At 44.3% G+C, this 14,820-nt stretch overlaps 2 protein-coding genes across 10 annotated transcripts in view; both read right to left on the minus strand.

Annotated features, from left to right (window-relative positions):
- Positions 1–2,935, minus strand: part of noc3l (NOC3-like DNA replication regulator) — an 8,860-nt gene extending 5,925 nt beyond the window's left edge. The window contains exons 1-6 of the mRNA XM_084741487.1: positions 2,776–2,935; positions 1,460–1,664; positions 1,105–1,228; positions 733–887; positions 573–650; positions 464–501 (exon numbers count right to left, since the gene is read on the minus strand). Coding sequence (XP_084597613.1) covers positions 464–501; positions 573–650; positions 733–887; positions 1,105–1,228; positions 1,460–1,664; positions 2,776–2,784 — 609 coding nt within the window. The 5' untranslated portion in view covers positions 2,785–2,935. The remainder of the gene's footprint in view (positions 1–463; positions 502–572; positions 651–732; positions 888–1,104; positions 1,229–1,459; positions 1,665–2,775) is intronic.
- Positions 2,936–3,240: 305 nt separating this feature from the next.
- LOC146311445 (TBC1 domain family member 12-like) lies at positions 3,241–13,293 on the minus strand. Of its 9 annotated transcripts, none has more exons than XM_084741350.1 (16): positions 13,009–13,293; positions 11,567–12,302; positions 9,779–9,878; positions 9,148–9,195; positions 8,219–8,346; positions 8,005–8,087; positions 7,753–7,870; positions 7,270–7,376; positions 7,102–7,170; positions 6,937–7,028; positions 6,770–6,841; positions 6,208–6,360; positions 4,743–4,852; positions 4,366–4,523; positions 3,539–3,642; positions 3,241–3,398 (listed from the first exon to the last, which is right to left on the minus strand). In XM_084741350.1, the coding sequence occupies exons 2-16, from the start codon at positions 12,271–12,273 to the stop codon at positions 3,357–3,359; spliced, it is 2,091 nt and encodes a 696-aa protein (XP_084597476.1). In that variant the 5' UTR covers positions 12,274–12,302; positions 13,009–13,293; the 3' UTR covers positions 3,241–3,356. The 9 variants fall into 9 exon arrangements, with proteins under 9 accessions (XP_084597476.1, XP_084597475.1, XP_084597474.1 ...); XM_084741349.1 differs by having other exon boundaries at positions 9,148–9,192; positions 9,779–9,881; XM_084741348.1 differs by having other exon boundaries at positions 9,779–9,881.
- Between the last annotated feature and the right edge of the window lie 1,527 nt (positions 13,294–14,820).

Raw genomic sequence — 14,820 nt, forward strand, 5'->3', positions numbered from 1 at the left:
GCTGCTCTCTCTGCTCTGCTGTCAGCTGACAGCTCTCTGTCTCCCCCTCTGCTCAGGAGGACACAGTTACACACAGCGTACACAAAATACACGGTTTTTTAAAATAACAAATACAGTTTAATCGATTCGTTGACTCACTCCATCATCACTGCACTTTTATATCTGAATCAAAGTCTCACACCGTCCTTCATGCAGGTGTTTGGTCAGAACTCTTATTTCAGAAAAATGAAGTTGCTGTTTCTTGTTTTTTTCTGTCTGATCAATACATGGATCAACTGCAGGTCAGACCCTTTACTGATTGGTTTCTGCTGGTGTAAAGTTACACACTTGATTGATTTTACTCGGTGTGTGTGCTGCTGTCACCTCACTTTGTACCTGAATATTTATCTTCCATGACTCATCAACATAACAGTTTGATTTGTCTCAGACCTCGTGTCTCTGTGTCCCACATCTTATCTGTTACGGTGTCCTCCTGTCTCAAGTCCTTCATCCCGTCACAATCTCAGAAAACATCACCGCTCGTTTACGTGCAACCACGACCCCCTAAAGTCAATGTCAAAGGTCATTCTTACGGTTTTCGGACTCCTCCTCCTCCTCATCAGCAGCTTCCTCCTCTTCTTCCTCTTCCTCCTCCGCCTGCTTAGTGACCACTACAAAAAAAAAGACCAAGCAGAGGAGACGTTTACCCTGATTGACGAGTGATCGATCGCTGATCAATCCTGTGTATCGTACCTCTCTCCACGCTCTGCGGGATGACTCCGCTCTTGTCTTTGATCGGCAGCAGGTGGATCACCTCCTTCTCCTCCGTCCTCACCATCTTCCTCGGAACCTTCTCGTAACTCCGCACCACCTCTGAGCTCCGCCTCTTCCCGCCGTGCACCGGCCCGCTGGGACGCGCCACCGCCCAAAACAAACACACCACAGTCACTGTGTCTGTTTCTGCATCAGCAGTGAACAGTGAAAGTTTTCTGACATTTTATGGACCAAACAACTAATTGACTAATTAAGAAAATGATCAACAGATTAATTAATCGAGAAAACGGTCGACAGATCAATTGACGCTCATTAGTTAAAGCCCTTATCTCAGGTGTGTGTGGGCGTTACCATGACGACAGGTCTCTGGTGATGAAGGAGGCCTGTCGAGCCATGGCGGTCATCTGCTGCAGATCTTCGTCCTCCATCATGTCTGTGGGCAGAGTCTCCAGGAACTCCTCCTCCTCCTCCTCCTCTGTCAGACACACAGTCACACCATCAGGACAGGTGAGAAACAGCTCGCAGCAGTGCATCATGGGAGAACAAGGCCACTTCATTCAACTCAGCTGAAAATCGTTTTAAAAAGTCTAATCGTGCTGTTAAAAAGGTTTTATTGGTCGAGAGAGAACACTGTTTTTTAAGGATCGTGTTTGAGTTTGTTTCTTTAAAGCTGAAAATCAGCCAATCAGCAGCCTCTGTCTCTCACCAGGTCTCTTCTTGTACGTCTCCAGTGGGCGTGGCGTCCTGATGGCGGCGTCCTTCACCGCCTGTCTCAGCTTCTTCTGCTCTTTGCGCTGTTTCTTGGCGACGTTCTGCTGCTTCAGCTGACGGTTCTTCAGTTTGTTCTCCAGCTTCACGCCGCTCGTCTTCAACAGGCGGCGGAACGTCGGCCGGCGCTTCTTTGACCGAGGCTGCAGGGACGGAAGGAAGGAAGGAAGGAAGGAAATGAGAGTTAAGCCTCTACAACATCAGCATAGTTTCACAGATCAAACCTTCACCACAAATAAAACCTGAAGGATACAAAGATTTAAAGTTTAATCCAACATGACGTTTGTTCTGGAATTCTGACCCACAAACACTTGAGCTCTTATTTTGAAAGTGTTGTCTCACATTTACATATGTTTTATTATCAATCTTACCATCTTATCATCATGACATTTTACCAGCAAACAAATGACTAATTCTGTTTTAGAGAATGATATAAAATATGTTTCTTCCTCCTAACAAATCAACTTGTTAAAAATTGATCATATAATAATAAAACAATGAAACTCATGTAAGTTTGATTTTCTTCTTCATTTTAATCAATCAATTTGATATATTTTGTATAATTTGTGTACTGTTTGTTGTTTGTGTGTTTGAAATGTCCACAATAAAACCAACAGTTTGTTCAGTCTGAGAAACACAGCAGACATCAAAAGATCCAAATTAAAATGAGCGGAAAGCAGAAAATTCTTACATCAGAAAGTTTGGAAAAATTACTTCTAATAACTGCGCGATCACAATAGTCATTGAAAAGCTATCAGAAAAAGAGATTCACAGTCAGGACAGAAATCATTAACTTAATTAAAGTGTCTTCATATCATAATAACCTGTATATAAATTTTATCAAAACACCCAGGAAATTCAGTTAGTGTCAGTCAGTGTAAATTATGCAGATGCCGATTTTATCAACAGACCCATGTCTTGCTGGAAATGCTTTATGACCTGTTTAATACAGAAGTTATCTTTCCCTGTAAACACGGAAACATTAAAATTGCATTTTTCTCTATGGAGTCTGGTGTCAGACAGTAAAGAACTACCAGACACAACTCCACTCTGTAAAACCAATATTTAACAGTGATCATTTCTGTGTCTCTTTCTTTCAGAGTGAACACAGGAAGTTTAAATCGGCAGATTTCTCTGTGGAGTTTGGTGTGTAGCAGTAAAGACATGCTAGGTGGCGACAACATGAAGCTGAAACACCAAACTCCACTCTGTAAATTCATCATTTAACAGTGACAGTTAAACGGTTTAACTCACCGGACCCATGGCGGCAGAGTCTCTCCGTCTCACCCCGAGCTTTTATCACCCTCCTCGGTGTGTGTGATGAAGTGTGTCGGTGTGTTTTGGTGGACAAACTGTAGTTTGTTTCCACACGCGTGCTGATCAGGGAACTAGGGTCACATCAACAATAACCCGGAAACACTAACCGGAACTGCGCCTCCTCTGAAACAACAGCGCCTCCAGCGGCCGGAGGTAAAATTACACCAAACAAACGAACACCCGGAATCATTGCATTGATTTTATTATTGTTAATAAATACAGTATAAGAGAGAGACAGTCTGTTGGTCCATATTAAAACTGTACAACAGTCAAAATAAAAATAGGCACCACTTTATTTTAAAGGGTCATAAACTGCTTTTCTAGAAAAAAAAAAACCTCTTTAATGTGACACAAATGATAAAAGATAATTCTTGATTTTTTTTTTTTTTTTTTTTTAATTAGATTAATTAGATTAAGAGTCTGTACAAGTAAAGTCTGTAAAGTGTTCTTCATAATCAGAAGGTCAGAATCTTCATGAAGACATTTTTAATCAAGAACAGATAAATCCAGTGTATTGATCAGCTGCTGCTCCTCTCTGAGTCTCTGCATGAGGACAAAACCTGAGAGACAAAGACAGACGGTCACTGAACATCCTCATTATTCTTTTTATCTTCATTATGTGTTTATTATTTTCATCTATAATTATTTTTAATATTCTCATTACACGTATGTTCTTCAGTCTGTCTGTCGGGTGACTCACCTGACTCCACCCCCTGTTCCCGCTCAGCAGGGGCGAGGCTGAGATGCAGGAGAACAGCCTATCAGAGAGCAGCTCTTCATCTGGGAGGCGGGACAGGAACTGAGCTGGAGGAGGACGCAACAGAGCCGAGTCAGTCCAAAGGTCCTGAAGTTTTTTGAAACTGGTCAGAGTCAAGGCTCAAGTTACTGTCCAAATCTGTAAGTCCAAATTCTAGGGACTTGAAACTGGTCCAGGTCAAACGATCAAGTCACCACCTCCGAAGTCCAAGTCAAGTTACAAAGTCACATGAAACAAGTCTGAGTATAAGCTCAAAGTCACCTGAGATCAGTTCAAATCAAAACTTCAACATCAACCCTCCAACAAGTCCAAGTTGAGTCTCAAAGGCACCTGGGACGGGTCTGAGTAGCCACTTGAGACGTGTCCAGGTTAGGTCTTAAGTTACACAACGTCAGTTCAAATCTACACTCAAGTAACTAGAGACTGACTATGTTGGTCCACGGAGAGTCTCATATCACTCAAGACAAGTTAAAGTCGATTTTAAAGTCACCTGTGACTAGTCCAAGTCGTGTCTAACATCACTCATGACAGGACTAGGTGAAGTCTCATGTCTCTCCATATGAGTCCAACTTATTTGAAACAAGTCCATGTAAAATCCCAGGTCTAGGTTGAGTGCTTACTCCCAGTCAAGTTTGAGTCTCAGGTCGTTCATGTCTAAGTCAAGGAACAAGTCTTCACAAGTCTTTTAAGGCAAGTCATTTTCAGGTGTTTCATGCCTGTGAAAGCTGATTGGCCACCTGGTGAGCGATGTCACTGAGGTGATGACTCACCGATGCTGATGAGGTCCATGTGCAGTAGGATGTCCTGGTAGAGTCTCAGGATCCCCAGGGCTGTCCTGAACAAGAACTCCTCCCCGTCCCGGAAGAAAACATCCCAGACTCTGCACGCCACGTCCAGGGGGAGGGGCTTCGTGTAGAAAGACAGGATCCTGGAGATGGGCGGGGTTAGTATGAGTGAACTTCCTGCAGTATTCAGAGTTCATGTGCATCTTAACACTGAGTTTATGACTGTCTAAACTTCCAGTCTGTATGCTAAGCTAGGCTAGCAATTTCCCCCTGCCTCTAGCAGTTTGTGCTAAGCTAGGCTAATAGTTTTCCTCTGCTTCTGGTATTTGTGCTAAGCTAGGCTAGCAATTTCCGAGACTCACCAGTCCATGAGGTAGAGGTCAGGAGTCACTCCTGAAGACTGGAAGTGAAGGAAGAGACGAGGAAGAGTCTCCTCGAAAAACACCTGGAAGGCCCCGAAATACCTGAGCATCTACAGACAGACAGACAGACAGACAGACAGACAGACAGTGAGAGAGAGAGACAGACACACAGACAGACAGTGAGAGAGAGAGACAGACAGACAGACAGACAGACAGAGAGACAGACAGACAGACAGTGAGAGAGACAGACAGACAGACAGACAGACAGACAGTGAGAGAGAGAGACAGACACACAGACAGACAGTGAGAGAGAGAGACAGACAGACAGACAGACAGAGAGACAGACAGACAGACAGTGAGAGAGAGAGACAGACAGACAGACAGACAGTGAGAGAGAGACAGACAGACAGACAGACAGACAGTGAGAGAGACAGACAGGCAGACAGACAGACAGACAGTGAGAGAGAGAGACAGACACACAGACAGACAGACAGTGAGAGAGAGAGACAGACAGACAGACAGACAGTGAGAGAGAGAGAGAGAGAGACAGACAGACAGACAGACAGACAGTGAGAGAGAGAGACAGACACACAGACAGACAGTGAGAGAGAGAGACAGACAGACAGACAGACAGACAGAGAGACAGACAGACAGACAGTGAGAGAGACAGACAGACAGACAGACAGACAGACAGACAGACAGTGAGAGAGAGAGACAGACACACAGACAGACAGTGAGAGAGAGAGACAGACAGACAGACAGACAGAGAGACAGACAGACAGACAGACAGACAGACAGTGAGAGAGAGAGACAGACAGACAGACAGACAGTGAGAGAGAGAGAGAGACAGACAGACAGACAGACAGACAGTGAGAGAGACAGACAGGCAGACAGACAGACAGACAGTGAGAGAGAGAGACAGACACACAGACAGACAGACAGTGAGAGAGAGAGACAGACAGACAGACAGACAGTGAGAGAGAGAGAGAGACAGACAGACAGACAGACAGACAGTGAGAGAGACAGACAGGCAGACAGACAGACAGACAGTGAGAGAGAGAGACAGACACACAGACAGACAGTGAGAGAGAGAGACAGACAGACAGACAGACAGAGAGACAGACAGACAGACAGTGAGAGAGACAGACAGACAGACAGACAGTGAGAGAGAGACAGACAGACAGACAGACAGACAGTGAGAGAGACAGACAAACAGACAGACAGACAGTGAGAGAGACAGACAGACAGACAATGAGAGAGAGAGAGAGACAGACAGACAGACAGACAGACAGTGAGAGAGACAGACAGACAGACAGTGAGAGAGACAGACAGACAGACAGACAGTGAGAGAGAGAGACAGGTCAATGAGGGCGCTCACAGGTACAGAGAGAAAGAGAGAGAGAGTGTGTGTGTGTGTGTGTGTGTGTGTGTGTGTGTGTGTGTGTGTGTGTGTGTGTGTGTGTACCAGCTGGTGGTGGACTCTGTAGAAGGTCAACTGACACGGTCTGTTGATCAGGTTGGAGAAACTGACGAACGCTTCCACTTCATCCATGTTCAGAACCAACATGGCCGCCATGAAGGACATCCCCTGCACCTGGACGAGAGACATCCACAGTGACTGAGATACAGAGAGAGAGGTGGGAATGTGGTGGACTCTTTACTTCAGGGTCAAGTCCAAATCGAGTCGAGTCCCTCATACCTAGTCCTCTCAATGCTCTCAAGTTCAAGTTAAATCTGAATTGATGTCAGATGAGTCCAACATCTCAAGTCACAAGTCGTTTGAGACGAATCGTCATGCTTTAAGGAAGTTAAGACAAGTCCAAGTCAAGTCTCAAGTCAACTGAGGTGAGCTCAAGTCAAGTCTTAAATCCACATCGAGTCTACAGTCAGTCAAGACATTTTCTTGTCAAACAAGTTCTGGTCAAGTCAATCTAGACGAGTCCAAGTCACTTGAAATTATTTAAACTTAATGGTAGGAGGTAAATAACAGTCTTCAGAACAAGTTCTTTTGCGTGTGTGTGACTCACGTATCCCACATCAGGTCTGTAGCAGGTGTAAGCTCCCAGAATGCTTTGCAACAGGTCATGGTAAGGGCCACCCTACAAAATAAAAGCCTGAATTGACTTCCTGTCTCTCCAGACGTCTTGTATATTACAGAGGTAATGATCTTTGACTTGACTGTCCTCAGGTCTACCTTCTGGAAGACGCAGAGCGAGGGGAAGGTTCTGGAGATGTCCCGTGTGATCAGCTCCAGATTGGACTCTCTGTCAGCCGCCGACGCTCCGTCTGCAGGTAAACACGTCCAGGTGAGTCACATCCTGTCTGAACTCTGAGATTCACTTTGAAAAGTTAAACTCACTGTCTGTCTCTGTCTCACTGAGGGTCCTCCACTTCTCCTTTGCTCTGGAGAGGAAGATCTCATACAGCTCTGAGGAAGTGGAGGAGGACGAAGGTTAAGGAGACGAGGAGCAGAAAGAGTGGACAGTCTTCTGATAGAATCACATCATAAAGTCCATGTTGTCCAAACCTGCAGTGATGTTGAGCTCATTGCCGATGGCGAGGCTCCAGACTCGTCCTCGGATGCTGGGGGGTAAACCCCACCACCACAGGTCCCGAGCACGACGACTCGACTTCCTGAAAACAACACAGAGAACCTCTGACATCATCACAGAAATTAAGACCATGAGGTTTGTTCCCCTCCTCCTCACCTCCAGTGTTAATTATACTTCATACATCCGTCACAGTAGTGGTGCTTACATGAACATTCATACTCAGTCAGAATCAAAAGAACCAAGTGTCATGTGACCTCAGTCAGAGGAGCGGTGCTGTAACAATGTCAACTCTTAATCTGATCTTTTCTCTCCGGTTGGGATCAAAATATTCTGTACTCTTTGTATTTTTTGAGGAACGTAGCTGCAGGTTGTGAGTCGCCTCTGCCTTTGTGAGGAGGGTAATAGAATAAAAAAAGATGTGGGCTCTGTGATCTGAAGCGAGATGGTCGTGGTCGTACATGGTGTCCCAGTGTGGCAGGATGTGTTGGTTCCAGACCGTCGTGGCGTTGGAGATCTCCTCTTCCTGCCGGACCTTCTCCTTCATCAGCTGCTGTCTCCTCTGAGCCTCCTTCAGCTCTGACACACACACACACACACACACACACACACACACACACACAGGAGAGTTAATTGTGTGTGTGTGTGTTTATGTATAAACAGGTGTTAGACTCCACCCATGTGGGAGATGCAACAGCTTAAAACAAACACACCTCTTCTCTTGGCTCCAGCCACCATCTGCTCGTACTGCTGTCTGTGTCTCTGACTCTCCTCTGCTGACTTGGCTGGAAGGTTCCTGCACACACACACACACACACACACACACACACACACACACACACACACACACACACACACACAGTCAGGACACAACGTGGCCACTGTAGACGCTGAGCTGACAGACAGGAAGTGATGAAGCAAACATACGGCGGTCGGTCCTCCAGGATCAGCGCTGTGGTCGACAGCGGCTCAAACTCCACCTTCCTCCTGCTCTGCTGCCCCAAGGCATGATGGGTAGGAGAGCTGCGGGCTGTGACCTGCCGTGCCTCAAACTCCTGTAAAGACATCATAAGACATGCCTCAGTCACCACGACAACCGACAACAAGAGACAGACAGACAGAGATGGAGGTAACTGATGGGATGAGTCCAAGTCAAGTCTCAAAGTCCCTCAGGTACTTCACGAGTTAACGAGTTCAGACTGACTGTTAACTAGTCTGAGAGACAGAACAGCTGAGGACAAAGACGATAACAAGACGCAAGGAGACGTGAATTCACAGAGAGAAGACACATCAGAACAAAGACCGACGAAGACTGATGAAGACTGATGAAGACTGCAGGGTCAGGTCTACAGACAGACAGACGGATGATGATGAAGACTGATGAAGACTGCAGGGTCAGGTCTACAGACAGACAGACGGATGATGATGAAGACTGATGAAGACTGTAGGGTCAGGTCTACAGACAGACAGACGGATGATGATGAAGACTGATGAAGACTGCAGGGTCAGGTCTACAGACAGACAGACAGACGGATGATGATGATGAAGACTGATGAAGACTGCAGGGTCAGGTCTACAGACAGACAGACGGATGATGATGAAGACTGATGAAGACTGCAGGGTCAGGTCTACAGACAGACAGACGGATGATGATGAAGACTGATGAAGACTGCAGGGTCAGGTCTACAGACAGACAGACGGATGATGATGAAGACTGATGAAGACTGCAGGGTCAGGTCTACAGACAGACAGACGGATGATGATGAAGACTGATGAAGACTGCAGGGTCAGGTCTACAGACAGACAGACGGATGATGATGAAGACGTGATGAAGACGAGCAGTAAACAGTCTGTACCGTAGAGCGGTGGATGCGTGGCGAGGACAGACTGACCTCAGCACTCTGCTGGAGGGAAACAGGCAGCGTTACATCACTCAGACACACTGAAACATCCCAGTACAACACTGTGACTGGCTGTACTGGGAACCATCAGCTGCACCTCCTCTGATGTCCACTAGATGCTGTTGTGATCAGACTCTCTGCAGATTTACCAAAAGTTTGTGTGTGTAAAAATGTGGACAAACTTGATATTACCTGAAAGACAAATGTACAAACCGATGTACTAATGGTGCAAACTGAGGACTGTGTCCGTCTCACTGTCCCTTTAATACGTTTGTCTTAATGAATATGAAATATGGGACATTTATGCCCCAGTGTGTAAAATACTGAGAGGAAAAATTACAAACACTCCTCCTCCTCTCCTCCTCCTCCTCTCCTCCTCTCCTCCTCCTCTCCTCCTCCTCCTCCTCTCCTCCTCCCCTCCTCCTCTCCTCCTCCTCCTCCTCTCCTCCTCCTCCTCTCCTCCTCCTCCTCCTCTCCTCCTCCCCTCCTCCTCCTCCTCCTCCTCCTCCTCTCCTCCTTTCCTCCTCCTCCTCTCCTCCTCCTCTCCTCCTCTCCTCCTCTCCTCCTCCTCCTCCTCGGTCCGTACCTGCTGGATGATCCAAGCCTGTTTGGATGGACTCTGTTTGGGAGGAACTTTACCAAACAGCTTCCAACCGGCAACACTGTGACTGACGGAGCGCTGCCTCCTGCTACACACACACACACACAGACACACACACACACACACACAGACACACACACACACACACACACACACAGACACACACACACACAGACACACACACACACACACACAGACACACACACACACACAGACACAGACACAGACACACACACACACAGACACAGACACAGACACAGACACACACACACACACACACACACACACACACAGACACAGACACACACACACACACACACACACACACACACACAGACACACACACACACACACACACACACAGACACACACACACAGACACAGACACAGACACAGACACACACACACACACACACACACACACACACACACAGACACACACAGACACACACACACACACACACACACACACACACAGACACAGACACAGACACAGACACACACACACACACACACACACACACACACACACACACAGACACAGACACAGACACACACACACACACACACACACACACAGACACAGACACAGACACAGACACACACACACACACACACACACACACAGACACACACACACACACACACACACACACACACAGACACAGACACAGACACACACACACACACACACACACACACACACACACAGACACAGACACACACACACACACACACACACACACACACAGACACAGACACACACACACACACACACACACACACACACACACACACAGACACAGACACAGACACACACACACACACACACACACACACACACAGACACAGACACACACACACACACACACAGACACACACACACAGACACAGACACAGACACACACACACACACACACACACACACACACACACACACAGACACACACACACACACACACACACACAGAGATAAGTTTAGTTTCAATCATCACCTCTTGGTATTACAGATTTACTACATTTCCCAGAATGCATTTTGATACTAAAAAGAAACCTACATTTCTCTGGTCACAAACCCCAAACTCCCATAAATCTCTCTGAATCTGGATGCTTCTGTTTCATCTGCTGGAATCAATAATTGGAATCAATAATTATTCAGTCTCTCCAGGAAACTGTGACGCTGACATCACAACAATTCAAACAAACTCATCCAATCCCTGTAAAGTCTGGTCGCCCTGCAATTTTGTCTAAACTCTGCAACTTTTCCTCAAATTTGACATCAAAGCTGTTTGTCTGAATGAACCCAGTCAGAGTTTTGTTTTATTTATTATCTATATATTTTTTAAATTTCATCACAGGAACTGAAAAGCAGAAGTTTGTCGTTGTTATTGACATTTATCAGCTTCAGCTCTGTGCACGTCTTCATCTACAAATAAAGCAGATTTTGTCTTTTTGTTTTTGTACTTGTGACCCTTCTTGGTGATGTTACTTAGAACATTCAGAACAGAGTGAGGTTCTGTTCTCCCTGGAACAAGTTGCCTTTGACTATAATAAATTATATATATATAAAAAAAAACCAACTTTCTTTTGCAGTTTTCACTTCCTCCAACAACGTCACTCAGAAAAGCCTAAAAACATTAATAAAACCAAACTATCAACGACTATCAGCCTGACCTGTAAATCTATTAGTGATCATTTTCAGTACAAGCCCTGTATTGATCTAATATTGATCTAGTATTGATCTAGTATTGATCAGCCTCGTGTCTGACTTACCTGCTGAAGTACTCGACGATGCCCGGCCTTCTGGACTGCAGCTCAGACTCTGACCCTCCGCCATCTTGACCCAGCTGACCTGGAGCGCTCTGCCTGCGAGTGCACTCGTACGTGTTCTTGGATGGAGCAGTGGTGACGGGGAGGTGTGGCTCGCCAGGTGGCGGTGGCTCCGTGATGAAGGCGTCATCATCAGAGATGACCTCCAGTGGATCAGAGGTCAAACCCCCCTCTTGTGTGTCTGAGTAGGAGTCTGAGGTGATGGTCACAGGGTTTGAATCCATCTGACAGGTAGCCCCGCCCCCACTGTGACCCTCACCCTCCAGTCTAAGACAGCGGCCCGTGCAGGACGCCATGCTGCCTGAGCACACTGAGGAACACTTCACTTCCATATTTGGACTGATCCTCTCTGTTTGCGTGACATCATCTTTCAGACTAAGCCCCGCCTCCTGATCATCACCTGCCATCCTGACGTCAGAGCACTGTCTGATTGGTCCTCTCAGGCAGAGCGTGCAGGCGACAAGATCCACACACTGCGTTGGAGTGCCAGACGCCACCTCCTCGCCGTCTCCTGAACATGTGACCTGCTCTGCATCTGGACAGATGGAATTCCTTCGGGCGACGACATCAACAGAGGAGGACGGCTGATGATGATGACACGGTGAGGACTCGTTCATAGTCACCGCTGACTCATCATCACGTCTTTCCATTTCACTCCAACATCCACGACAGTCTGAAGCTGACAAACACACATATCCTGTTTTATTTTGAAGGTGTAGTTTTATTTTGAAGGTGTAGTCATTAACATATCATTCAGGTGACATTACACATTTCATTTTGAAGATAAATCCCCCTGGTTTGCGTTGATATTCCAAGTTTTATTTTGCAAGTGATCTCCCTGGTTTCTGGTTTTGTCATAAAACAGGTTTTATTTTGTAGATAAGCCCCACTGGTTTCTGTTCATGTTATATTAGGTTTTATTGTGAAGGTGATCCCATTGATGTCTGGTCTTGTTATATTAGCTTTACTTTTAAGGTCTGATTTGATTAATTATTAACATATATTTCAGGTTTTATTTTGAAGGCAAACGGCATGATTTTCAGTCTTTTTATATCCGGTTTTATTGTGAAGGTATGCTTTTATCATTTATTAACAGATCATTCAGGTTTTATTTTGAAGGTAACCCCACTGGTTACCAGTATTGGAATATTCTAGGTTTTATTTTGAAGGTTGCTCCTGCTGGTTTCTTGTCTTGTCATATTCTAGGTTTTATTTTGAAACTCTTGTTTTATTAGTTATTAATATATCGATCAGGTAATATTCCAGGTTTTATTTTGAAAGTTTCCCCCACTTGTCATCTGTCTTGTCATATCAACTTTTATTTTGAAGGTTGCTCCCGCTGGTTTCCGGTCTTGTTGTCGGTAACTTGTCGGTTCTCCTCTCACCTCTCTGGATCTCCTGTCAGCGGTGCTCGGCAGAAACACACCCGGGGTCGGCTGCTCCTCCTCGGTGACCAGACAGCGGAGTCCTCGGGAGCGTCATACCGGGACACAGAGCCCTCAGGCCGGCAGAGAGGCGCTCGGTCCGGCCGCTCTCCGGGTGTCTCTCTGTGCTGCGCTCATCCTCGGCGGTGACAGGTGAGTCCGCGGTAGAGAGGCGCCATGTTAAGAGGTCCGGTGACGTAGAGAAGGTTACGTCAGCCTGACGTCGATGATGGATGAGTGGACGTCCTGGAATTTGTCAAAGGTAAAGTTTAAATTTGTTCTGACATCATGACAAACAAATAAACAGTGTTGTTATTTTATTATATTTGGAAAATTATTTATTGATAAAAAATTTTTTAGATTCACAACCATCTTTACATGTTTTTGATTGATGTTAATTTGATGCTTATTTTATTATTGCAAGTTAATAAAAAAAAGAAAATCGCGTTTTTATATTTGATGAAACCACCTGAAGTCAAGTGAATTAATCTGTTCTGTTATTTCAAAATATATTTTTTTAAAGCATTCTATTTTTTTCTATTCTGTTTTTGTACGATCCAATTTTCAGTTGGTTTAGAAAATGTATGTTTCTCATTACAGTGATTTTATTATGTGCTTCCTGTTTTAAATTGAATTTTATACATTTTATGTTCTTGTCACATTTCCATCTTATCTTCTTCATGGGTAATTAAATCTGATTTGATTTTTATGTGGTGTTATTCTTTACCTGTTTATCTGTCTATTAAAATAATTTAAAAAATATGAGATGTTTTATGAAAATAACAACAATATTGCTCCTGCAAAGTATTATCATTATAAAGGTGAAGAATGAACTTAATACTGAATGACTGAATGTCTTTTTTTTTATTATTATTTAACTGTAATTTGATTAAAGTTTTTTGTTTTGGTGGTTGGTAGTTTTGCATTTGTGTCATATATGTATATATATTGTATATTTGATTTTACTGTACATATATATGTATATATGTATATATATATATATATATATATATATATATATATATAGCATATATGGAATCAAACCTTTACAGATCAGGTATTTTGCACATTTGCATATTTTTGTTACTGTAATTAAACAATAAAAACTGACATTGTGGAATTTGTGTAAAATAAAACTTATTATATCTAAATATCTGTCTGATATTTATTCAGTTCTGCCGTGTTTTTGTGTACCTGCACTGTTTACTGTTAAATTACTGTTATTGTTGCTTTTGTTTACTTGCTTCATTAACTGTGAAACACTTTGTAACTGTTGTATAAAAAGTCTATAAATAAAGTTTATTATTAATAAATACTGCGTCAATACTACAATACCGGAATACTACATCTCAGAAGTGTCATGTCACAACATACTGTTGCTTTAAGGCTCAGGAACAGCAGCTGGATGCACAGACAGATGTGAGACAGATGTGAGACAGATGTGAGACGTGATATTTGCATTTTTTAAATTTTTTATTTTGCAAATAAATGTAAAATATCATCTATTAAATTATAAAAAGCATCAATGTGAATTATGTACACATTTACAGACTATTTCAGCGACATAATTAACGAATTAAATTCATGGCATCAACCAATCAGAATACAGAGCTTCAGTGGGTGGGGCTTATATCAGACATCCACTCTCAGGGCGCATTCCAACACTCACACAATGACACTGTTTAATGTGTCACAGACAGATTTGGAACGTGGCCCGGACCTGCATGTCAGATTCTACAGACCAAAGAAAACATCTTTGTTTGGTGCAGATTC

Source organism: Lutjanus erythropterus, chromosome 17 (assembly GCF_056507025.1).
Source record: "Lutjanus erythropterus isolate fLutEry1 chromosome 17, fLutEry1.hap2, whole genome shotgun sequence".
Taxonomy (NCBI): Eukaryota; Metazoa; Chordata; class Actinopteri; order Lutjaniformes; family Lutjanidae; genus Lutjanus; species Lutjanus erythropterus.

What these genes read in the sequence shown, in the direction of transcription:
- LOC146311445 (XM_084741348.1), bottom strand. Translation starts at nt 12,273, where the DNA reads ATGGAAAGACGTGATGATGAGTCAGCGGTGACTATGAACGAGTCCTCA. An exon ending in CTGCCACACTGGGACACCAT is followed by an intron (nt 7,377 to 7,752) that starts GTACGACCACGA and finishes TGTTGTTTTCAG; the next exon opens with GAAGTCGAGTCGTCGTGCTC. An exon ending in CATGGACCTCATCAGCATCG is followed by an intron (nt 3,643 to 4,365) that starts GTGAGTCATCAC and finishes GTCCTCCTCCAG; the next exon opens with CTCAGTTCCTGTCCCGCCTC.